At 47.6% G+C, this 24,131-nt stretch overlaps 10 protein-coding genes across 10 annotated transcripts; 5 read left to right on the forward strand and 5 right to left on the reverse strand.

Annotated features, from left to right (window-relative positions):
- Positions 1-806: 806 nt before the first annotated feature.
- On the forward strand, positions 807-1,976 carry N7469_006259 (5'/3'-nucleotidase SurE; the record flags this gene model as incomplete). The annotated part of the gene is made up of 3 exons (XM_056645177.1): positions 807-818; positions 940-1,850; positions 1,907-1,976. 3 exons carry the CDS (start codon positions 807-809, stop codon positions 1,974-1,976), a joined length of 993 nt encoding a protein of 330 aa, XP_056500415.1.
- A 278-nt stretch (positions 1,977-2,254) lies between these two features.
- N7469_006260 (DUF5427 domain-containing protein MTC1) lies at positions 2,255-3,849 on the reverse strand (the record flags this gene model as incomplete). Its single annotated transcript, XM_056645178.1, has 2 exons — positions 2,255-3,237; positions 3,300-3,849. The coding sequence occupies 2 exons, from the start codon at positions 3,847-3,849 to the stop codon at positions 2,255-2,257; spliced, it is 1,533 nt and encodes a 510-aa protein (XP_056500416.1).
- A 908-nt stretch (positions 3,850-4,757) lies between these two features.
- N7469_006261 (carboxymuconolactone decarboxylase family protein) lies at positions 4,758-5,323 on the forward strand (the record flags this gene model as incomplete). The annotated part of the gene is made up of 2 exons (XM_056645179.1): positions 4,758-5,044; positions 5,098-5,323. 2 exons carry the CDS (start codon positions 4,758-4,760, stop codon positions 5,321-5,323), a joined length of 513 nt encoding a protein of 170 aa, XP_056500417.1.
- A 2,386-nt stretch (positions 5,324-7,709) lies between these two features.
- Positions 7,710-10,142, forward strand: N7469_006262 (uncharacterized protein; the record flags this gene model as incomplete). Its single annotated transcript, XM_056645180.1, has 1 exon — positions 7,710-10,142. The coding sequence occupies one exon, from the start codon at positions 7,710-7,712 to the stop codon at positions 10,140-10,142; it is 2,433 nt and encodes an 810-aa protein (XP_056500418.1).
- Positions 10,143-10,852: 710 nt separating this feature from the next.
- N7469_006263 (putative C2H2 finger domain protein) lies at positions 10,853-12,313 on the forward strand (the record flags this gene model as incomplete). Its single annotated transcript, XM_056645181.1, has 3 exons — positions 10,853-11,015; positions 11,097-11,476; positions 11,558-12,313. The coding sequence occupies 3 exons, from the start codon at positions 10,853-10,855 to the stop codon at positions 12,311-12,313; spliced, it is 1,299 nt and encodes a 432-aa protein (XP_056500419.1).
- Positions 12,314-13,249: 936 nt separating this feature from the next.
- N7469_006264 (TMEM14 family protein) lies at positions 13,250-13,623 on the reverse strand (the record flags this gene model as incomplete). The annotated part of the gene is made up of 2 exons (XM_056645182.1): positions 13,250-13,570; positions 13,621-13,623. The coding sequence occupies 2 exons, from the start codon at positions 13,621-13,623 to the stop codon at positions 13,250-13,252; spliced, it is 324 nt and encodes a 107-aa protein (XP_056500420.1).
- Positions 13,624-14,196: 573 nt separating this feature from the next.
- On the reverse strand, positions 14,197-16,239 carry N7469_006265 (MFS transporter; the record flags this gene model as incomplete). Its single annotated transcript, XM_056645183.1, has 5 exons — positions 14,197-14,783; positions 14,842-15,229; positions 15,293-15,811; positions 15,955-15,983; positions 16,197-16,239. 5 exons carry the CDS (start codon positions 16,237-16,239, stop codon positions 14,197-14,199), a joined length of 1,566 nt encoding a protein of 521 aa, XP_056500421.1.
- A 362-nt stretch (positions 16,240-16,601) lies between these two features.
- Positions 16,602-19,099, reverse strand: N7469_006266 (M28 family metallopeptidase; the record flags this gene model as incomplete). Its single annotated transcript, XM_056645184.1, has 3 exons — positions 16,602-16,658; positions 16,773-18,148; positions 18,199-19,099. 3 exons carry the CDS (start codon positions 19,097-19,099, stop codon positions 16,602-16,604), a joined length of 2,334 nt encoding a protein of 777 aa, XP_056500422.1.
- A 588-nt stretch (positions 19,100-19,687) lies between these two features.
- On the forward strand, positions 19,688-22,117 carry N7469_006267 (uncharacterized protein; the record flags this gene model as incomplete). The annotated part of the gene is made up of 4 exons (XM_056645185.1): positions 19,688-20,122; positions 20,183-20,212; positions 20,266-20,792; positions 20,860-22,117. The coding sequence occupies 4 exons, from the start codon at positions 19,688-19,690 to the stop codon at positions 22,115-22,117; spliced, it is 2,250 nt and encodes a 749-aa protein (XP_056500423.1).
- A 322-nt stretch (positions 22,118-22,439) lies between these two features.
- On the reverse strand, positions 22,440-23,911 carry N7469_006268 (RTC4 family protein; the record flags this gene model as incomplete). Its single annotated transcript, XM_056645186.1, has 2 exons — positions 22,440-22,698; positions 22,767-23,911. The coding sequence occupies 2 exons, from the start codon at positions 23,909-23,911 to the stop codon at positions 22,440-22,442; spliced, it is 1,404 nt and encodes a 467-aa protein (XP_056500424.1).
- Positions 23,912-24,131: the final 220 nt, after the last annotated feature.

The following is a 24,131-nucleotide window of genomic DNA, read 5'->3' on the forward strand; positions in this document are numbered from 1 at the left end:
CACGGACTGATGATCGCCGAGCCAACAAGGTGGACTGATCTTACGCGAGCCGATCACAAATTGATAACAGGCAGTCCCTACAGTATCCACTCATACACTTAGGTACAGACGTTACTCTCCTATGGTAAACCGCAGCCAGGAACGTGCAAGTCTACTTTCTGCAGGCCCCGAGTAGTTTCGAGTATGATTAGTCATGTTTTGTTAGTCATACTTTGTATCCCAGTTCGGAATAGTGTGCTTTTTATACAGTGCCGTTAGTTACCTACACTTGACTACAACTACAGACATGCTATGCTATATGTAGATATACATTACGGTCATAAGTTGGCTATTCTAGAGATCTGAGTATTTATCTGGCTCTATATACTTTGCTATCTATCGTTGCCATCATCTACTATCCTCGTACTATACTATACTATAACTACTTAATTGACTGCACATACCTATGGGCAACTGACTATAAAACTCTGCTCACCGAGACTCCATCCGGCCCAACTGCCGCCCTCCCCGCAACCCGAACAGCTTCACCGTGTCATCCCCATTCGGCCTACCGGTGCGGTGCTCTATGCCAATGGCAAATCCCTAATCCAACTGAGCCTAATGGCTCAATCCTTAGCCAGTTCTCCATAAGTACTCCTGGTGGTCCTTGCTTTTCTCCGTGATCCCCAACTCCATGAAATTCCTGGAGTACTCCAGAATTAGTACATACTACTATTAGTATTACCTCAGTGGCTAGTTACTACGGACTACTACAACTACAACTATATTCGATAGCCGAGGACTGCGCCGATTTCCCACTTCCCATCATGCATATACTAGTAAGTATCACGAGACCTTTTTTTTTTCTTTTCTGCGCCAAAACAACCAGAAAAAAAAGAAAGAAGAAAAAGAAAGATTGATTTGTATCATTTTATCTCTAACACTCCTACCACACTACAGGTCGTCAATGACGATGGCCCGCCAAACGTGCGCCTCTCACCCTACGTCCGTCCACTCGTCGATGAACTCCAATCCGCTGGCCACTACGTCTCCGTCGCAATCCCCGCCGCCTCACGCTCTTGGATCGGCAAAGCCCACCTCATCGAAGCTGAACTAACAGCACACTCCGTCCACCCAGATTCCTTCAACCCAGACGGAACCTGGGACTCATCCTACAAGCCGGACAACACCAACACCACCACCCAGTCCGACTGGATCGTCATTGAAAATGGTACTCCAGCCAGTTGCGCCCAACTAGGCCTCTACAACCTCTTCACAGACAAACCACCCATCGACCTAGTAATCTCCGGTCCAAACCACGGCCGCAACGCCTCAACAATCTACAATTTATCCTCCGGTACCGTCGGCGGGGCCCTGGAAGCTGTATTCTGCGGAAAACGCGGAATAGCAATCTCCTTCGGAAGCAAAGATCCGCAACCATCCAACATTATCTTCGCAGCGGCGAGACTGGCCGTGCGAGTTGTGGGTCATTTATGGCGGAATTGGGATGAGCGTGTGGAATTGTATAATATCAATATTCCCATGCGCGAGGATGTCGAGTCTCAGCCTGTTCTTTATACGCGGACTTTACCTTATTATTGGTCTCGGGGCTGTCTATATGCTGAGGTTGGGGGGAAGAAGGAGGTTGAAAAAGAGAAGATGAATGGGTTTTTGAATGGAGTGTCGAATGGTGATGGTCATGGTCATGTTAATGATTTGCATGAAGCTAATGGTGTTAATGGGGTTCATGAGAACAATGTGTCTAAACAGCGTCTTTTCAAATGGTCTGCTGATTTGTCTGATATGAAGAAGAGGTTGCAAGAAAGTGAGGAGGGGACTGATGCGCATACCGTTTTGAATGGTTCTACTAGGTATGTTTCTTCCCCTTTATCTGTGTGGTGTTTCGGGTACTAATCACGGTGTATAGTGTTACTGCATTGCGGGCCAATTTCTGGCACGTCCCTGGTTTGAGTGGACCGTTGGATCTTGAGCAGTGAACAGTAAACAGTGAACAGGTTGGAGTTGAGATATGGTATCCCAGTTACGGGGCTGCCAATACGTTAATATTCTCTATGATTCCAGGCGCAAAGCATTGATATTCAAATCGGAATGCTAAAATATAGAGGGTTCATACTTGTACATAGATATAACTATACGTGAAGCATTTCATTTACCATTGAACTATCACCAAACCGCCTGATTCAAACTATCAAAGTGACAAACGTCATAGCAGAGTTATGAGGAGAGACTTAGGTATAGACAAACAATGCTGCACCTACAAAGCGCGCGCAGCCTCGCCTGCGCCACTTTCAACGGTCGTCGCCTGCTCAGCCCTCATCTTTCCCTTACCCACGCCTCCCTCACCAACTCCCATACGGCGAGCGACATATCGCTGCGCAACAACACCAGTCGCAAGCGAGAGCGTTTCCTCGATCCATTCAGCAGCCCACTCCCGCGGATCCACGCCTCCACTCTCGACGATCTCGGCGATGGCCTCGGGGACAACAGCGCGGGGGATCTCTGCATCTTCGGCATCCGGATTCTCGACCGCCGGGGCCGACGCATCCAGCCATTCAATCCACTTCTGAGGCACGGCCTGGGAAATGGTGTGGAATGCAATTCCATGGACTGGGTCATGAAGATATAATGCGAAGGAGATTTCTTCTTCGGATTCGGGAGTTTCAACTGCTCCAGATGTGCTGGACTTCTCTTTCTCGCCCGATGCACCGGCTTGGAAGAGATCCTTCGAGACAGTCTGAGTTATAGCCTGGATAGCCAGGAAGATATCACTACTGCGAACAGGGTTCGATTCGCTCAGGACCTCAGTAGCCTGTTTCGCCGCTTCCTCGATGCCACCCCGTGAAGAGAAGTATTCTGTAGCATATGACTCGGCGCTAGCGCGAGCTAATTTGGACGCTTCAACTGTACCGGGTACAGCGTTAATCGTTCGCGGAGTTCCTGGAGTTACTGTCCGCCACCAGGGTCCATCGCCCCATCCTGCACTAGAAATGTAACCGCCAACGTCGAGGCCGCGCTTTGGGGATGATTCCTGGCCCCGCTGAATAACTAAGAGGTCACCGCCCTCGACCTGCGCCATCACGCGCGAAAAGACGGCGTACACTAGTGGGTCAACACCAGGATAACCAGAGAGGTCATGAGTAACATGGATTTGAAGACGTTCATGAGAGGAAATAGGAGGTGCAAGAGTGTGAATAAGATTGGTGAAGGTTGGGATTGCCATGCTGCGAAGTTCGCCGCCTACAATTTGAATATTAGTGAACCGTGTAAAATAGGTTGAACTAATTGCAGGAAATAAGTACCGAAATCTCTCAAAGCTCCAACATTGCCCTTCATTTGTTGCGCCCAGCGCTGGGCTTCCTCGTTGTTTTGGATCTCCTTTACAGCAGCTTCGGCCTGCTTCATGGCTGCGGTTGCGGTTGCGCTAGCAGTTGCGAAGATACCTCCCCACCAACCACCACCTTCAGACTGCTGCTGTTTCGAAGCATCTTCGGATTCTTGTTTGGGCAGTTCAGCTTTAGCACCTGTACGAGAAGACCGGCCTGTGTCCTCTGACTGACGCGCCTTGTCTTCACTGGTTCGTTCGATTGTCGCACTGGGACGCGGAGACCGTGTCGAGGATCGAGGCTTATCTATCGATAACCGAGGAGTACCTGGTCCACTGCTAGGTCGCTGTGTAGCTAGGTTATCCAGTTCGGTGAGGATATCCTCCTGCGCGGCTTTGGCATTGTCGGGCGTCGGAGCAGCGGGTGCTGGGGTGGGCTTGGAAGCAGACTCGGACTGGTCGACGCCGAGATTGTCGAACTGAGCTAGAAGCTCGTCGCTTGTGGGTTTGGCTCCCTTTGGAGGCATGGTGTTTGGAGAACGAGGGGATGTTCAGGAGAGGTGACGACACCGTTGTTTGGAGCTCCCAAAGCGGCAGTGGAGACTAGCGCCAAGACTAACTGCATTGCGTATGGCAGATGGCTATGCATGATCAGCGAGTGAACATCGCTATAGATATCACCAGAATAACAGATTGCATGCGTTCATATGGTTTGAATTGAAGTTTAACAGATTGTTGCACGTCTGTGCTGAAATTTCCAAAATCCCATGAGCATCTCAGCTTACTAGCTTGATTTAGATGTAGCGTCTTCGAAGGTGCAATCTAAATATATATCTAGGTAGAATTTCAGATCTGTGATGTCTGGACACGGGAGCTTGATAATTGTTACTACTATTACTAGTAGTAGTTGAACACATTACACGAGTTTGATCTTCGACTCACCTCTACTAATTGCCCCATTAGTAGGTCTACTGCAGCGTACCCTAAGGCGACAGTTGAATTTGGATATCCAGATACTAAAAGTTGAGATAGACACCTCCCGAGATTAATAGTCCAATCGTACAGTATTAAAGCCAAACAATGCCAACACATCCGAATCCACTACTAATAAAACCACCGAGACTACTGTTAAATTGTAGCCTGAAACCCGAGTCCCAATCATCGAACCCGACTGGAAAGACCAACGGTACCCTGAAGCCGACACCCTCGGCATCGCAGTATCGGACCGCATCCCGGAGCCGCTGCGGGACGCGGGGTTATAAAACAACCAGCAACAGTCTCCCCAAATCTAGATTCCTTTAACCTTCCCGCATATCGGAATTCCAATAAAGTCACACTGGCCATTACTGCCACAATAATCTACCAATTGAGTCCGTCAATCTCACAAATATACCTCAATAGCACTAACTTCTAACACCTTCCCCAGATCCCCACCATGCGTCTTCCATACGTCCCAGATCCCCCACCAACAAATACCCCCGATGAAGCCGGAATTCTTTCAAACGTACAAGCCCGCCGAGCACCTAACCCTCTCCTCCCCCTCGACCTAGCTCTCCTCCATTCCTTCCCCGTAGCCGACGGCTGGAACTCTTTTATCGGAGCGATTCGTACTCGAACGAGTCTCTCAACAATCACGCGGGAGCTAGCGATTTGTCGCGTTGCAGTTGTCAATGGCGCATTATTTGAATGGGAACAACATGCGCCTTTACTTAGTGAGGGGGGGTCTGAGCGAGGAAGCGTTGAAGATTGTTGGAGATGCTGGGGCGGATTTCGAGGAAGGTTCTTGTGGGGGGGGTTTTGAATGCGGAGCAGAGGGCTGTGTTGAGGTATACGGATGCGATGACGAAGAATGTTTCTGTTCCTGATGGGGTTTTTGAGGAGTTGAAGGGTTGTTTTGGGGAGAAGGAGGTTGTGGAAATTACGGCGACTGTTGCGGCGTATAATTGTGTGAGTCGATTTTTGGTGGCGCTTGATGTTGGAGAAAAGAATGGGAGTCATTAAAGTGGTTCAGCATTGGTAGAAAGAACGGCTGCGAGTATATATTTTGTTTAAAGTTATTGCCCAATGCTTCTACTCGGGATCGGCGATTTTGGTCACACGAGTTGACCGCTGACACCTAGCGGTATAGTCATCGCGTCAATATGGGTAACAGTAATAGAGCAACAGACAAGAAAGTCCTGGAGCGCTACTTGTACTACTAGTACCCCATTAGTAGAATTAAGTTACCAAGTACTACAAGTTGAATACCCAAGCTGGATTTCGGCCCAGAGTAGCAGCATCCCCGGGTGTTGACGTCAGGGTGCAGGGGATATAAATGAGTCTCCAGAACTAGCTTAATATTATTACTTGTGTAGGGACACTATAATCAGTACTAGTACTGGTATCGAGATAATCACTACTTGACTATTACTAGTACTATGTATTCCGACGCGTATGACTGGATAGACCAGACTACTAGAGATGGTAGTCAATATTCTCCGGTCTCTATAACCATAAGTCTACATTCAACTACGAGCAGGTTGTATAACTATGGTATAAAGTATATGGTACTAGTTAACTAGCACTGTAATAGTAATAAGTACTTCAGGAGTAGTTACTTAGATGCTGCTGGAAACGGAGAATACGATGGAAGGTCTGGAGGTCCGTGCTGGATCGGATCAAGGGGGCAACAAAGAATGGGACACAACCGTAAGGACAGTTGTCTGCGATCTTATCTGGCAGCGAAATCATAAGTAGTGAGCTATTATTCTGCTCTATGAGGACTGATTACTATATTTTGTTGCAATTTATGATCTATGTTACTACCGATAGATGTTTATTGCGGTCAAGTTGAAGTCCTGGAGAACTAGTGATGTTCTGGCAGATGACCCTTGCGCGACAACAAGTCCCTACTGGTTAGTTATTATTTCCTAATTAATAATACTGACATTGCAATAGTTGGCTAACTATACTGTTTAACTATACAGAGTGGGTGGTATAAGTATTAGTAGTAGTAATAGTGAATATAGTGATAGTCGTAGTAATAGTCAGTCAGGTATAAAGTCATAGATTTGATTAACTGTAGACTAAAGCGACTGCTTGGTATTGACAGCTTATCATAAGGGCTAGTAGTATGATATATACTATAAATCAACTCTACTCTATATTTTATCCAAAGAATTAATATAATAAATACAAATGATAATAGAATGCAAATACTTGTATGAATCTACTGTACAGGTGTACCGATGTATAGTTGTCAACTCATTCTCTGATTGGCTGACCGAGTGGAGCTGAGATGTCCAAACTAAACTGGAACTACTCCCTCTCTCTCAATCTCTTTTCGTCCTCAGCGTCAACGCCTTCATCCTTATCCCCTCGTCCTTTGTAATTTGCCTTCTGTTTCTTTCCCCTCGATTCTGCATCAGGTCTGGATATTATTGCCCTTGTTCTTACATGGCTCTTTTCTCCGGCTTTGTGTAAGATCTGATTCGTGATTCTTTTTTTTTTCCCACTTCACCCCATACTACTCCCTCAGGCGCGCGGCCGGGATCTTCTACCTACCTTACTTCATCATTCTAAGTCGGAAAGCATTGACTGATTTGGTCAATCTTCTTCTCACCTATCACTTTACCTTCTGCAGTGTTTTTGATTCCCTATTCTTTTGTGTGGTGTTGGTGGTCGCACCTTTAAAACTCCCGCAAAAGAAGCAGAAGAAGAAAAGCCTCCAGCCTTCCAAGAGTACATCCCTGGCAGCCCGGCGCGACCAAAAACCAGCGCTTCACCTCCGAGTTCCCTATTATTATTGGCTTTGAGCCCGGACTCGATCCTTTTTTTTATATTTTTTTTTCTTTTCATCTTCATTTTCTTCAATTTTTTCTTTCTTTCTTTCTTCTTTAAGAAAAAATCTGATGGTAAGTCTAATGTCGTTGATCGACTTTCTTCCCGTGGTTGTTCCTTTCCAAATACAGACTTGATCCACACAATTTGCCGCGACCGTGTCTTGTCTGCATCTTCTTACTTCACTCGACTCTACACAACTCCCTCCAACTACCACTGCCCCCCTTCCTTCATACCACTTTTGATCTCAAATCTGTCAAGCTCAATCATGTTGTTGACTTGAGATTTACCCTTTCTACTGGATCTGATTTGATGTATTCCTTTCGCACCGGGGCTGGATTCCTGGACTCTTTCCCCTACTTTACTTCATACTCGGCTTTTCTCCAGGGAAAAGCTGACCTACTTTGAGTCTTGGCGCTACAAGCGAATCATCCGCTAACTAAAACTTCCCCAACTATACAGATAATTTCTGCTTTAAGGCCTTGGTGACTGAACTGCCTGCCTTAGTGCTTTTTCTTTCTCTTTCTTTTTCTTTTAACTATATTTTCTCTCTATTTCTCTTCTAATCATGTCCCCAATTCCTCGGGGAGATCTGGACATGGACAATCAGTCCTCTGATGTTGGCGACAGTCAGGACTCTCCGCTGCGCCGTCAATTCTCCGAACCTTTCCGGCCACAATCTACTTCCACCCAAATTTCTCAATCACCAGAGCCTTTTGCTCAACGAGTAAAATGTGAATGGTGTGGGAAACTTTTGGAAGTTCCGGAAGATGGTTCTATTTCCAAAGATAACTTACTCAATTCTCACCATGCGACGCATCATCCGGATCTGAATGAAATAGATTATGACGGTCCTGAGGATGGCATGGAAGAAGATGTCGAGGAAGCAGAGGATGATGATGTTGATGAGGTCGTCGAAGATGGACTTGAAGACGGTCTCGAAGATGGCAACGTCGACGAAGATGAAGAAGGAGATGACCAAAATGGGGAACTCGAATTCAATGAAGATGGCATCAATGGCATCGTCCAACCTGGCGAAGATGAGGTTGATGTCGGTGAGCAAGAAGAAGAGCCTCTTCAGACAGCTCCACCTTCACCTACGGATCAACAAAGAGGCTCGAGTGGCCCAAGTGATGCTGAGAATACAACTGCCAAGACATCAGATACAAATGTCAAGGTCGGCCCAGTTGCGCAAACCAAATTCGATCTTCTGGAATTCTTGTCAAACCCCAAAAGTGCCTACCCTGATGGATTCCGCCAATGTCTGTCCGAGTGGCAAGCATCAGAGATGACGGATCGTCTCCCGAAGATTTGGACGGTCAATGATGTTAAGAACTTCTGCCCAACATATGAACAAGATACTTCCAAACTCGAGGATGCCTGGCAACAGGTTTTCCGGGATGCTAAACCAAAGAAACGGGATGCGCCGGAGCCTATTGCTCACCCTACACCTTATAAAACGACCGAAGTCGAACCTGGCAAGTTCCTTGATATAAACTCCCCCGAAGGATTGCTGGCAATGCTTCAAAAGCCCGAATTATTGACACCCGAGGAACTTTATCTGGTAGCCGAGGCTGCTTCTTTCATGATGAAGACCTGGCAAGACGAGTATATCGCGTTGGACAAACTTTATCTATTTGCCCACCGTCATTATAGAACAGCGCTTTCAGGCGACGCCAAGAGGGATTTCTTGACGGGCCATAAAAAGCGCAGCGGGTATCCTTTGGCTCGAGTGCCCGAGAACCCTATCGACTTTGAGGAAAAGAAAGAGGCCATGCTGTATGGCTATAAACACCAATACTTCCCTGTCAACACCAGTGCGGCGGCCAGTCGAATTCAACAAAATCCATTTGCGCAGGGCGGCTTCGTCCCGACTCCTGCACAGGCTAGAAAGATGATTGCCCGAGTTCCACCCGAGGAGCGTAATCCAGATGGATGGAATGCCGTGGTTACACATGGCGTTGAATTTGTCCCCAAGTTGTGGGAGCCTCGAAAGGAGCCTACAGTCAAGCTTACCCGCAAGCGTAAGGCCGTGGAAGTCGAAGCGTCGAAGAGTGACACCGAAGAGACTCGGGAAAACACCCAGGACGCAGAAGAGACGGAAGAGGAAGCTCATCCCACTAAGCGTCGTACCCGAGGCCGTGGTGGCCGTCGTACTACATTCGAGGTATTCCAGCCCGAAACTCCTGTCACGGCATCATCTCGTGGTCGCGGAGGACGCGGACGCGGGCGTGGACGTGGACGCGGTGGTGTTGGTCGTCCCTCTGCTTCCCGACAATCACTTGATGCCATGCAAACACCACCGACCTTCACACCGACATCTACGCGTGGCCGAGGAAAGAGAGGTGCCAGCTCATTGGCCACATCTTCACCTCAAACTTCGCATTCACATACTACTGTGACCGAAGAAGTCCCTCCACCTCTTGCTACGATCTCTCCTATGCCCGAGTCTACGCCACCAGCCAAGCTCACACCGACAGTGAAGCGGGATGCTACTGCTGAGGAGCTTGAAGAGGCACGCCGACAAAAGATCATGAACTCCAAGAATCCCAAACGAACAAAAGCTATGCTTGATCATTGGGAACGTTTCAACAGGGAAGGACGAATCCGCAACCCTAAGCGGTCGAAAGCGCAGATTGAACAAGACCGAACAGATGACGATGCTCGGAAAGTCAAGGAACCGCCACGCCCGAGTGGACGTCGCAAGAGATCTCCTTCAATCGCTCAAATTCCTGCCGGTAATCTTGCACCGAAGGCTCCTCACCCATTGGGCCCGATGCCCGGTGCGCAACACTTAGGTCCTGTCCCTGGACCTCCTCCCGGTCCAACACTGCCTTCATTAGGGCTACCTCACTACGTTGCTCCTAATCCTTTTAATGCGCCACCTGTCGGACTTGGTCAACCCATGCCGACACATGCTCAATATGCGCCATTTCCTTGGGTGCCATATCAAGGTCACCTACCTGGACATCCACCTCCCCCCGACCATCACCGCCGTTGACTCTGAGCAACTATTCATACTGTACGCCATTGATCACATCAACTTTCATCGATGATTATAGATACAGCCGCAGCATCCCTTGATGGGCCCACCGCACGCTGCAAATATTTCGGCGCGAAAAAAAAAAGTCAAGATCTACAGCGAACGCTTACCCTCACATTTAACTTGATAACACCATTGACAAGTGCGCTTGCTTCTGCAACTCGAATTGATTGAATCTGACTTTGCGTTTTGAAGATTGGCGCAAAAACACCAGGAGTGATATTGCTCTTCTTTTTTTGTCTCTTCTCGTTTTTCTTTTACGTTTCTTTCTGTCTCTTTTATTTTCTTCTGGGATTCTGGCGGGCTTTCAAGCGCAAAAAAGGGAATTGTACATTTAATATGGGGGGGATTTGGCCCGAGAAATTTCTCAAAATGGCCTTCTTTTGAGGCCTAGAGTTGGCCACAAGCGTGTATTCTATTCTATTCTGTATTTTGTTGATGTTTTGTGTATGATAATTAGCATTGGCCAGCATATTGAGATCCTGAGGCATCAAAGTTCACGTGCTCCTTTTACATTCCATCCGTACGCCGCAATCCGCAGTGACTTCACTCCGTCCCCACCGATCAAACTACCATCCTTCAATTCGACGACGTGCATCATTTTCCCGGGCCGAATTACTTTATACACTGTTTGATTTAATCCACACGCTTTCGATTTCTAAATCACAATGGGCAAAAAGAGACGTGGTCCCTCATTGGACGAAGTGCTGGCGCGGCCCTGGTGCTATTACTGTGAGCGCGATTTTGACGACCTCAAGATTCTCACTCTCCATCAAAAGGCCAAGCACTTCAAATGCGAGCGATGCGGCCGCAGACTGAATACAGCCGGAGGTAAGTTCCGCAAAATCCTAGTCGCTGTCTTGTCGCGCGCGCGATCAGGAGATGAGCCTGACTGATTGGGCGCAATTGCAGGATTATCGGTGCACATGAGCCAAGTTCACAAGGAACAGCTCACAGAAATTGAGAATGCGCTTCCCAACCGATCAGGTTTGGACGTGGAAATCTTCGGCATGGAGGGTGTCCCTGAAGATGTGCTGAAGACTCACCAACAGCGTGTCATGACCCAATTTCAACAGGCTGAAGTCGAACGACAGGCTGCGACGGGCAATCCCCCAGCTGGAGGTGGTGCTGGTGGTCAGCCATCGAAGAAACCGAAACTTGAGAATATGTCCGAAATGAAGAAGCGCCTAGCAGAGCACCGTGCAAAGCGCGCGGAAGCTGCTGCTGGGGGTAGCAGCGGTGATGCAACCCCCATAGATGCGGGTCAGACTCCAACGACACCAGCCACATATGTATGTCCCATTGAATTCTCAGCAAACCTCGGCTAGACCAGTTCAAGTACATTGGACAAGAGAAACTGACAATTCCTCTAGCAGGGACAACCGCAGCCTGTAGGCGCTGTGCCTGCGCCTGCGCAACAACCTCCATCATACCCACAACCTTACGCAGGCGCCCCGGTCGCAGCACCCTACCAACAAACTGCAAGCCCAGGATACCAAACATACTCCCCAGTCAGCGGACATCAAATTCCTGGCGCTACGGCGTTCCCTCCTGCAGGATACTCACCTCAGCCTTTCCCCGGCCATCCCTCAACCCCCGGCTATGGAGCCACACCGCCAGCGTCATTCCCTCCGCAACAACCCACACGCACTGATTCCAATACTCCTCCCAAGCCCGGCGGTCTGCCTATCCCGGCTGGTCTCCCTCAGCGTCCAGCCTTCGGGGCGCCGGCCGTCAACCCTCAGCAGATGCAGCAGATGCACATGGGCCACCCAATCCCGCCCGTACCCGGTGCAAGCGTCCCATACACGAATGGAGAACCCAATACTGAAACAAGCCAAGTTGGCTCGACCACTGATGGTCTAATCCCCGGATCGGCAAATGAACCAGCATCGAAGACGACGGAATCCACCGACAAGGACAAACCAAGCAAGAAGGACAAGGCTAAGCCGACGAGAATGATTTACTCGCACGAGACGGTCAGTCCCGAAGAGCGTATGGCTCAGCTCCCCCGATACGCATTTGATCGCGCACAGTTCCCCGATAATAAAGCTCTTGGTGAGCTCCCTGCTTCGACGGTGACGGGAGTAACTCGGAACGAGAACACAGTGCTCGACCCGGCGCAATAGTTCCCGACAAGCACGCAAATATCTGCATCGTCACCACCTTTTTTTTGTTCCGATCTATTTGGGGTCTGTTTGTCTGTAGTGTCACAGACTCGACAACGGACAACGGTTATCCAGCTAAGTTCGACACTTATCTAGCTTATACATAAGCATCCGTTTGGCTGGCTTTGTTCTTTTATCTTTGTTCCTTGCCCTGATCCATCAGTAGTTCTGGCGAAGATCTCAAAAGCGAAAGTTATCTCGACTATGTCGAGCTGTCGTTATGGTGAGTCCGTGGAAATATGATTGTGTGACAGCTTTGGGAGCGGGTTTCCAAGGGGTTGGTATGAACATGGAGAATTGATTCCAACCGTACGTGCTCTACCCTCAAAAGAACCAGACCAGAAAGTCCCCTTTTTACGTTTTTGCATTGTTGTTTTTGTTTGCCATCCTTGGCCATGGGCTGGATTCGAGGTGGGTTCCATTGCTATCCAGCTGCTCGAGCCGATCTATCCTGGATGTAAGTTTTATATCTTAGCGCTCCTGGTAGTAGGGAATAGATGATATCGAATTGATGTGATGTGTGAATTGAGCTCATGCTCGTAATACCCGGAATACTCGCGATATTCAGAATACTCGTAATATAACTCAAGTACTCAATACTGATGATAGCTTTGTGTTACTTAGATCCAGCCAGCAACCTTGCTACTTGGAAGTACAACCTAGATAGTTGCGCGAAGCTGAAGCCAGCCTTGAAATGAGCGGACCTTTCATCTCACATCATTTCTAGAAGTGCCAGATCCACACGAGATCCACTATACTGCACTGCAAACAACAAGTTCAAAAAAGATCAGAGTAAACAAACCTCAATTGGAGTATCTCGCTGAAAATCAGAAATCAAACCAACCCATCACCGATCCCTACATCAAACAATCACCCCCCCAAACCACTAAAAAAAAATCAAGCTCTCTTCTCCCTATAAGCCAACGCAAAAACAATAGCACCATATGTAGCTAGAATGGACAATCCCATCGGAACAGCTTTACCACCCGTCTTAATAGCACGGGGGATAGAACTTCCACCTAAAACAGTTGAAGCAAGAAGTCCCAGTTCCTCGCCGTAGGGCTGTCCTGCGCGTAGACGGAAGAAACTGAAAAGATAGATTGCGCCGACGGAAAGACCGGCTGCGATGGAGGGGATGGAGCCGGTGCGGGCGAAGCCGATTGTGCCGCCTAGGGAGGTTAGGAGGGAGAGGGCTAGGGCGGAGGTTGTTGGGAGAGTCTGTGTGGTTTGTTAGTGGGTTATTAGGGGGTTGGAGGGGGATGAGGTACCATTTTAAAGGTGGATGATATTTTTTGTAGAATTGGAGGGGGTGGGAGGGAAGTTGGAGGAGGTTGAGATGAAGTGGATTGTTTATAGAGTGGGGATTAGTAATTCTGGGGTTGGACCGAGGTGATTGTTGGGTGGTATGATTATGATGATGATTATTACTAGGATGATGGATTGAGTAGAGACAGATGGTAGTGTGATGATAGTGCTTGATTTTATTATTAGGATGTCATTAATTATCAATAGTTACAGGATGTGCGATGACATCTGTATGAATGTATTAGTTAGTAGGCATAGATGTGTATCTGAACAGCCTGAAGTGGAAAGTGAAGAGATTCAATTGAATGCACTACTGTGCGATTACTTCTGACTGCACAGGTGCTACTGGTACCCATTTATACCAGCAGGAAAGAAAAAGAATTGAAAGGGAATACCCAGAAACTGGTCATCTTGCAGTGCTTCTAGAAATCATATATTCATTTGAAACTCGTTCGGGTCTAGATGCATCTAACAATCTCATAACGCTCAACATTCATATAATGACAATTTCCAACTCACATGTTCATTCCAGGAAGTATTTACCTCCGATCACCCCCCGTCGACACATCCATAGCTCCATAAGTGCTCGCGGGGGTATTCTCATTCTCTACCTGTTCTTCCTCAGATTCACTCTCGACCTCCCGACTAGGACCATCCTGCTCCACGATCCAAATTGCCGGAATTACACTCGTCAGCGTAAGTACACTCAGAAGCCACCAAGGGATAAGCATATAGCCCTTCTGCACTCCCCAGGAGAACACAGTGCCAATCAAAGCCGGACCAGCGGCACGACCTAGCGCACTGACGCTCGTCGCAACTCCATTTAGAGTCCCGAGAACGGTCACGCTTGAGGCGGAGTTGGTTAAAAGGATGGTACAGCATGGAATTGCGAAGACGATGCAGCCTAGTTTAGCGAAGAGGATGAGGAGAACGCTGGGGATTCGCAGAGGTTCCGGGGCAAGAGATGTGAATGGTGTTAGGAAGAAGACGATTGGCATTGCAATGGCGGATACTCTGAAACATCTCAATACACCGAACCGTTTGACGATCGGTGGGAAGAAAAGAAATTGTGTGATCATTCCTGCGATTCCACTAATGGTATAGAACAAGCCGATTGTTTGCGCGTCTGTCGGGATTTTCAGTATCTTGATTTATAGGCCTGGAGGGGGATTTTTAGTACATACCGATGCCGAATCCACTGGTAAATTTGAATGGTAAATTGACGGCTGGATTATCCTCCAACTCTTGTACAGGCCAGTGAAGAAACACGGGGAAGATTGAGTCAAATGCCATTCCCAGACCCGACACGAGTGTGTAAGAGATGAGCACGAGGATAGACTGTGGCGTGAAGATATGGGACCAGCTGGGACGGGTGACAGGTTTTGACTCTCTGGTCTTCCTTGAAGTAGGTCTAGCATCAGAAAGTAGAGGGGCCTGTTCTTCGTCCTCGTCTTCCCCGTCTTCATCTTTCGAATTCAACAGGTGCTTTCTACGCGACGTACACGGAGAAATCAAAGCGTGGCCCAACACCAAGCCAGGATCATACCGATCTCTCTTCGTCGAAAGTGTTTCCTACCAATAACAGGTTAGGTTGCCGGTCTCCCTATATAATCCAACGAAAGTACTAGCACTTACCCTCAAGAACAAAACGCCCGTGGTAATCCCAACAATAAAAAAGCACGCTGATACTAAATTCGGCAAGGCAAAGGGATATCGTTTGAGAAACTCCGAACCACCAAAAAGATCCGGATGTTTCTCAGCTGGACGAGCAAGAGCGCCTCCAAAGGCCGGACCAAATATACTCCCAATCGTCCAGACCATAGGCATAATACTAAATGCACGAGGCTGTAATTCACGTTCCGGTACGATTTCCGCAACCATCGTGCGAATAATTCCGACATTCCCGTTCATCAGGCCGATTAAGATTCGCGATGCTAGAACCATTGATAGAGTCGATGACATACCCAATACAATTGAGAATAGCATGGTGAAAGTTAACCCGCTGATGATGATGGGTTTCCTCCCTACATAATCGGACAAAGTACCCCAGGGTACTGCCATCGTCGCTTGACTGACGGACGCGACCGCAGACGCGATACCAGACCATTTGGCGACTTCGGGTTTGGGGACGCCCACATATTCGATTAGTTCAGGCTGAATATCACGTTAGTCAATAACTCTTTGATTTCGAACTTTATTGCTTGAATAAGAATGGAACAGAAAAGAGAGAAACAAAAAAAAATGATTGAGAAGATGCTTGTTTGTTAAGATGGAATACTGCAGGGACGGCACCCTACCAAATATGGGAGAATCGACGTGAACACGACTGTTCAAAGATTAGTCTTAGTTTAGATACTATACAATAGTATTGTAGGAGATAAGTTTCCCGATCTGGGGTGGACACAAGACACATACTTGGCTCTGACAGCCGACATATCGCTGTTTACATCAATTAGCGAAGATCTTTTCAAGTTGTAAGGGATGGAAGAATGCGACGGGCGTAATAAGCAAAGACCAAAAAAAAAAAAAAGCAACATACACAGAATAACCAGTTGCTGCACAGGCAGTTGTGGTTTTGGCATTCTCTTTCTATAAAAGCGAACTAAGTCGACTCGTCTTGAAAAGAAGAGAAGAAAAAGAAGAAGAAAACAAAAAAGTTGAAGCAGAAAAGAAAAAAGCATCGACCCTTTTTCTGCTCCACTTTTGGCGGAGCCGCTGCAACCGGACTTCTGCGCGATGTCAGCTGGATACAACGAGGGGGTGAGAATATCCATATTCTTATGAAAATACTATGTATTAGGTATTATGTAGAGAAGATCCAATGAAAGATGGCTGGTTCATATGTACTGATTGATTATTCATTTACGAGTTGACTAATTCCTTTCATTTTAACGAGGAAGTTCTAACGAGAAAGAAACTAGGGTAATTTATACCTAATCAATTGTTACGAGATCAACTTAGTCGCTGCCTTCACCCGTTCCTGAATGATTTTACTCCATTTCTGCAAAGGAAGATGAGTTAGCCAGGTCGGTCATTATATCAAGCATATAATTAAAGACCAAAATATATAAAAAGAAAATAAACATAAAAGAATTAAGAAAGGTTTTTCACATACCTTGGCGTTCTCCACATCTCCAGCGTCGAGACTCTCCACCAGTCCGGGGTAAGTGGCCCCAGAATATCCTGTCCAGATACCCCGGGCAAAGACGACATGCTTGAACCAATCACGTCCGTCAAGACCTGGCTGGTAGAGGAATTCTCGCTCAATACCCTTGTATTTGTCGTTGACAATGCGTACTTGGAAGAGGAGCCGGACTTTCTTCCACCAGTGGTACCAGGGGATCTTCTCGCCCAGCTTGGTGTTAAGATCCGCAGACCAGGCATCAAAGGTCTTTGCAGCCTCCAGGAATTCAACAATAGACAGATCGAGACCGGTAAAGTCAAAGTGGGAACCTTCCGGGAGCTGATCTGCTGCAGGCTTAATCTTAGCCAGATATGAGCCCAATCCGAGGGCATAGTCGGTAGCATTGAAAGAGATGACCGGCGTTTCAATCAACCGAGCAGCTGCAAGAGCCCAAAGTTTTGTAGTTGTAATGTGGTATTCCCAATTCTTATCACCGAATTTCTCCATCCAGGCAAAGCTGTCATAGTTAGAGTGATAATGGTAGACTGGGTCATTCTCTCCACGACCAAATCCGAAATCCAGACTGGCAACACCCGCAAAGTCTTGGAATGCAGTAAAATCACTGCCGCTACCCATAGTCGCGATCTGGCCGCTCCAAACATCGCGAACGGTCTGTCCTGGGACAGTCTGGTTGGGAGATTGTACAAGCCCGGTCACTTCATAGATGACTTGGTTCAGAAGAGGCGCAGCGCGAGGTTCGAAGCTTGTCCCGGCCGTGGCAACGTCAACATTCAAGTATGCAACGTTAGCCTTGGATAGCCAAGGGAGATTCTCTTCCACCCACTCGGTAGAACCAAGCAGGCCATACTCCTCACCATCCCAACTGGCGAAGACAATGGTACGTAGCGGTTTCCATCCAGCTTTCATGGCCTCACCAAAGCTGCGAATAACCTCGTTAAGAGCAGCGGATCCACTGTTGGGGTCACCTGCGCCACCAGCAATCCAAGCGTCACGATGGTTACCAAGGACAATGACCTCGTCGGCGATGTGTCCCTTGACAACCCCGATGACGTCCCACAGTGGGGTGGTCACATATTCCTGTTGATTATACAGGTTGATGACCACATCCTGCGGGGATGGACCAATGTTATATTCCACACCCTTGTGACTTAGACCGCCGCCCTGCCACGATTTACTAAATTCCGATGCGTTGGGCCCATGTCCATTCAGTGCCTTGAGAATAGGCAGGACCTCCTTATAAGAGATAGGGAGTGATGGGATGGAGGGAATAGAGTTATGCGGATCCTGACGTTCGCATCCAGGCTTGGATGCATATCCAGGCGTAGTGGGATCACCGGGTAAAATGCCTGATCGAAGAGTTAGTCTTAGAATAAAATGTCATAAGAGACATACTTACTCAGGAACTGCGTGCTACCTCGCTGGATGGCACTAGGGTTACGAGCAGGACCATTAGGGTAAGCCTCGTACCCATTTTCCTCGGTGATCTCCCCATCCTCCTGGGGATCACTATAAATAATCACACCCACCATGCCGAGTTCTTGCGCACGCTTGACCTTCAGACCGCGGAAGATTCCACCGTACTTGACAATGGCAATATTTCCCTCTAATGTGACATTTGCGTTCACAAGATCCTCAAAATCCTGATACGAGCCGAAGTTGGCATATACATACTGGGCAGTAACATTTCCGCTGGCGGAGTAGCCATGGAAAGCAGGTACCCGGTCCGGCAGGCTGGATGTGGGATCGTCCTCCAATACATCTTCCTCCAGGGTTGCCTCGAAGGTGACTTCTGTGCCCTCGCCAGACTTCTTTAGCAGAGCGAGACGGTGTTCTTGCGGGTAGTTGAGATAGATGTCATAGGATGCAAGACTAGTATCCTCGATACCAAATTCCTTCCACTTTTCCAGAGTCCAAAGAGCTTGGCTTAGGTTCTTTCCACCCAAGTGAGGACCGGCAGTATAATATTCGCTCCACTCACGGGCCTTAGCTGCAGAGGGTGTGTTGAGGAGGACTTGTTGAAGCTGGTCATATGGTAGACCAAAACCTTGTGGCCAGGCTTTATGGGGGTAGGGATTTGCCCAGGGGACATACGACCAAATTGAGCCATGCTCTCGGGGTAATATGGCACCAGGGATCATGAAAAGAATGGTGGCCACGACCAAGAGTGTGCCGAGAATGATAGTACAAGTATGACGCAGAGCATGATGTGGATATCGATGCCGCCGCGGGGCGACATGGACCTCCAGCAGAGGCGTTGTCTCGGAGTACGGCATATCCTTTTCTCTCATCTCCCTCATTTTCAATCACCGATTGACATGAGAGAAGGAAAGAACTTGGGATGATCGAAGAGGGGAAAACCCTCGGGAGCTCGAGCTCTCCGCACTTTATCGCGTTATCGCATGACTAAGCATTTATGGGGAGAGTATCCACCTTCCTATTCGGGCCAGGAGTATATACTTCGGTTTTACGAGATGGCAGTTAGAACAGTAAGAAGAGAATATCAGAAGCGAAGAGACTGAGATAAAATAGGGAGTATGACCTTTTCGACCAACGTGATCGGGGGAATATCCATGACTACTCAGTCATATTCTCCAAATGGTATACCGCCAGAATTTCTATTCTAACTTCTACACTTCCTTTATCAAATAGAACCCCGAGTGTTGAACAGCAGAAACGCACGATTTAATGAATCGTCAAAATAACCTCGGTATTCATTGTCCCGAAAATGGAATGCACTGGACCGATTGAGGCCATACGAGGTCAAAGAGCCAAGGGTTGCATTGAATATTCGGGAATAGCCGATATTTGAAGAGTCGTAGTCAATGCTTAAATGAAGGCATAGTCTTGCTTGCAGACGCAGGGGAAACCACAAACTTACTTTGATCATGATGATTTTATTCTTCAAAGGCGTGGCGGCAGCAATAATTGCAGCTAGCATTAGCTGTCATGCCGCCGCTGTCAACAAGCCCAACATTGCATTGGAGGACACTGATTGGCACAAATACGTTCGGTCTCCATCTACATCCATCGTTAAACCTAAGTCTGTACTAGCAGCAAATATTACAGGCAATGTAGCTTTTCCAAATGGGCTGCTGAATGGCAGTGGATCGTCGACAGTCTTGACCCGCAAAGAGACTGATGACAAGATCCCATCGATCGTGGTTGATTTCGGACAAAATGTTGTTGGAATTGTGTCAATCAAATTTTCTGGGTCTACAAATTTTTCTGAGGGTTTTCCTGGTTTGAAGTTGGCTTTCTCAGAGACGCAACAATTCTTAACCAACATTAGTGATTTTACTCGATCAGACAACATGCCGGAAGTATGTGCTCGATTCCTCCTTTTAAATCCTACATTGTCATAGTATTAATTATTAATTTAGGACGAAAAACTTACCAACGGTACTGACCAGGTAAGTTGTACTAGTTGAAGGGTATATCAGTATTCATTCCAATTCTCGCATAGATTGCTGTCGCAAATGATCCATATACATGGAAGAACAGGGCTGGCTGTCAACACGATAACAAAGTGTGCTCGGACGGCTTACACGGATTTCGATATATGAAGATATGGCTAGACGCATTGGAAAATGATGCCCCATATACACAGCCGTATGGGTCGGTCTCTATCTCTAATATCGAACTTGAATGGTCAGGTTATCTTGGAACCCCAGATACATTCACCGGATGGTTTGAATGCTCTGACGAAGACCTGACACAGTGGTGGTTTGATGGAGTCTACACTGCTGATATGGGAACTGATACATTCCTTGCTAACGAGACCGATCCGAGAGACTCGGCCACCCCGACTCTGGAAGGCAAAGAGGTACTCTTCGACGGTGCTAAACGAGATAGAGATCCTTACGTGGGGGACCTCGGCGTTGCGGCACTCACTTCTTACTTGTCACACGATAATGCGGAATCAGTTCGCAGTATCCTGGCTGATCTAGCCGAGCATCAGCGAGATGATGGTTGGATTCCTCCTGCTAGTATGTGAGTAAACCATTGCAGTGACCATCTTGCCTCCACATTCTAGAGGAGAGAGTATCTAATGCGATAGAAGAAATAATTATACGCTCAACCTCTATGATTATCCTATGTGGTGGGTAGTCTGCACCGTTGATATGGTCATGTATACCGGCGACACAGGATTTGCCATGAAATATTACAACGTGATGCAAAAGGTCCTAGACGATTACTACGGCCGTAATCTAACCGCGTCTGGTGGCCTTCTGAACAAGACAAATGGATATGGCGACTATGCATTTCTACCACGATCCGGTGTCATCACTTACTACAATGCACTATACGCCCACGCACTGAAATCAGCTGCCAAATTGGCAGAGATACTAGGCCATGAGAGTGACCACAATACCTGGACTTCTCGGGCTATTGGTATTAACCAGGAATTACTTGCCAGAAACTGGGATGCGTCTGTTGGAGCATTTTATGATGGCGGTCCTTGTCCCAACAAGTCCGGAGACTCAATCTGCGATGTACACGCCCAAGACGGAAACGGATTGGCCATCATTGCTGGAACAGTGAACTCTTCCATGGCCACTACTTTACTTGACTATTATGGAAACTCTACGGCTCTTCCATATGGGAATGCCTTTTACGATAAAAATTTACTTCAGGATGGCTTTTCGCAGCGAGTCTACGCATTCATCTCATACTTCGAACTCGTCGCACGCTTTACTACAGCTGGAGCTGAATCGTCCGCTTATGAGGAAATGAAGCGTCTTTATGGATGGATGTCGACCCATGATCCGGAGGTCACATTCTGGGAAGGAATTGGTCCGAATGGTTCTCCATATGAGGATGGCTTTACATCCATGGCACATGGCTGGTCCACTGGTATTGTGCCCCTTATGAGTAACTATGTCCTTGGGATCAAACCCACTGGTCCTGGCTTTAAGACGTGGGAGATTTGTCCTGTTATCGATGGAGGCAATCTCACATGGGCCAGAGGACAAGTTGGTACACCGCATGGACCTGTTCAAGTTTCTTGGAGCAAGAATGACAATACTTTCGAATTGTATATCGATACGCCCAAGGGAACCAGCGGCGTGATCTGTGTGCCGAGTCCGAGGTCGAAGGACAATTCGGTTTCTGTTGATGGAGAGAAGGTCAAGGGTACGAAGACTGCTGCGATTGAAGAGCCGAGTGCAACTGATGGAGGGAGATACAAGGTCATTGAAGTTGAGGGGGGGGTTCTCACCATGTATCAGTTGGAATCTGAATTTGTGTCGAGTGGCACTGACTGTATACATAATACTACGATTTTGATACTCGGTGTCTACTGTTACCAGCAGTAGTGGGTAGTGTAGACTTGAAGAATCCAATGCAGCATCGACAATATTCCATCCACCTGGATGTGGATGGGCTTCAGGCCGCGTTTTATCCTTTTAGAAGGTCCCTCGAGCGTTAAATCAGGTATAAAGTGATGACAGAAAGCCTGAACAGCTCCAAGATTATCATGGTAATGGATATTGTAAGAAATCGCAAGTGGTATCATGCTAGTTACTGTGTATAATCGCTAAGCCCAATAAATAATGTCCACCCGAAGTCAAGGAGATGTCACAAATAATGTCGTCGAAAGGGTATTGACAAAAATGTAGCTTTCAATGCAGTGAAGGTTTATACCTCAACTTCGACCGGAATAGGCACTTCATCATCCATTGCAGGGTTCACCTTTTCACCAATGTCAATACTATCTCTAAGAATTTGACGGGCGGACTCGTCGTCAACGCCCATGTCCTCTTTGACAAGACACACGGCGAGTTCGGGGACGAGGACAGACTGAGCGTAGCCAGCTACACCGGCAGTCTTAATGATATCGTCCGAAGCTGATAATCGACGTAAAGACGCTGAAAAGCGATCGACAATGGCTTGTAGCCTTGAACAGAATGATTCATTAGTTTTATGCCAGAAAAGCTAACTCGGATGTCCTCGATGAGTGCTTACATCTTTCCAGCTCCTTTTGTCCCATAATATCCACAAGAAATAGTTTCAATACCATCGCCCATCATAGTAAGACGAAAGTTCTTCGCCTTGCCATCTTTCATAATGTCGGATAGGATATTGTGGTAATAAGACGGACTGCCGGGAGCTAAAATCTTCTCCAACTCCGGAAAATACTTTTTTATACGCTGATCGAAAGTCTCCCAGTCGATCTCCGGATAACCGTGTTTTTGCCATTCTTTTCCAGCAGTGCTCTGCTTATGCGATGCACAAAATTGTTGCTGTTCACGGACCCGCTGTTTTGGTTGGGCTTCGAAGAGAAGTAATAATTCCGGATCGACTTCCTCTTTACACATTGGACATAGCCATTTTCGCGAAGTACGCGAAGTAGAAGGTTTAGCATAATCATCATCTTCTTCTTCGAGCAGATCTATGAATTCTGATGGCGCCGAGCTGAGTGGTGAGCTGGAGCTTAAATCGGGGGAAACATCCAGAGCATCTGTTTGTTTCTCCCTTGAAGATACCGTTTCGAATGAAGATTTCGAGGCATCGTGGTGCAATGGAGGTACAATGAACCCGGGGGAACTTTCTTTAGGCGCATGAGAAGGGGAGTCATCTGAACCTGGACGGTCGATTTCCATTGTCATCTTGGATTCAACTTCCGATTCGGAATCTTCCGAGGATTTATCCTTATCTTTTTCCATGTTCGAGGAGAGTTCGGGGGAGATGCTCTTTCTGTTGGGCGTTTTGGCGGCAGATACTGCGCTTGAGCTCGGTGCTCTCGTGAAAGATGTCGTGGGATATGTCTTCGCTTTAAAACGCTTATTCTGCGAGGATCGGTATGAGGAGAACACCTCATCTCCTTCATCATCGTAATTCCCCGACGGTATGCTGGACGTCCTGTCAAACGTTCTTTTCCTGGTCGATCTATTTTGGCTCTGTGAGCTTCCAGCTCCACTACGAACAGAAGCGGGTGATGATTGTGTCTCCTGCTTCACCCTCGTGCGAACCTCTGGAGTCGGAGGTTCGGGATCTGCCACTAACTCATCCTCAGAGGAGCTAAGTGGTTCATCGTCGGTGCCAGGTTCTAATGCTTTCCTATCGGATACGGGATCGGACTCGGAATTGATGGGCTGGGGACGAGGCATATTGAACGTAGAAAGCAGATGTCTGTGCGGCCCATTCTTACGCGTTAGTCGATATGAGGCGAAGCTTGCGTCTGGTTTAGCTGCAGGGCGCATTATACCAGAAAGGGAAAAAAAGGGACCTCAGTCGGTATTGAAGAGGCTGGGAAGTGCTGAGGTTGAATGTATCGATAAGAGATAGCGTAGTCAAGACAATGCGATAGGGTATTTAAGTGCAGATAGA

The sequence above is a fragment of the Penicillium citrinum genome (assembly GCF_028827155.1).
Source record: "Penicillium citrinum strain IBT 23319 chromosome Unknown utg000005l:1.0-1900146.0:1.0-1900348.0, whole genome shotgun sequence".
NCBI lineage: Eukaryota > Fungi > Ascomycota > Eurotiomycetes > Eurotiales > Aspergillaceae > Penicillium > Penicillium citrinum.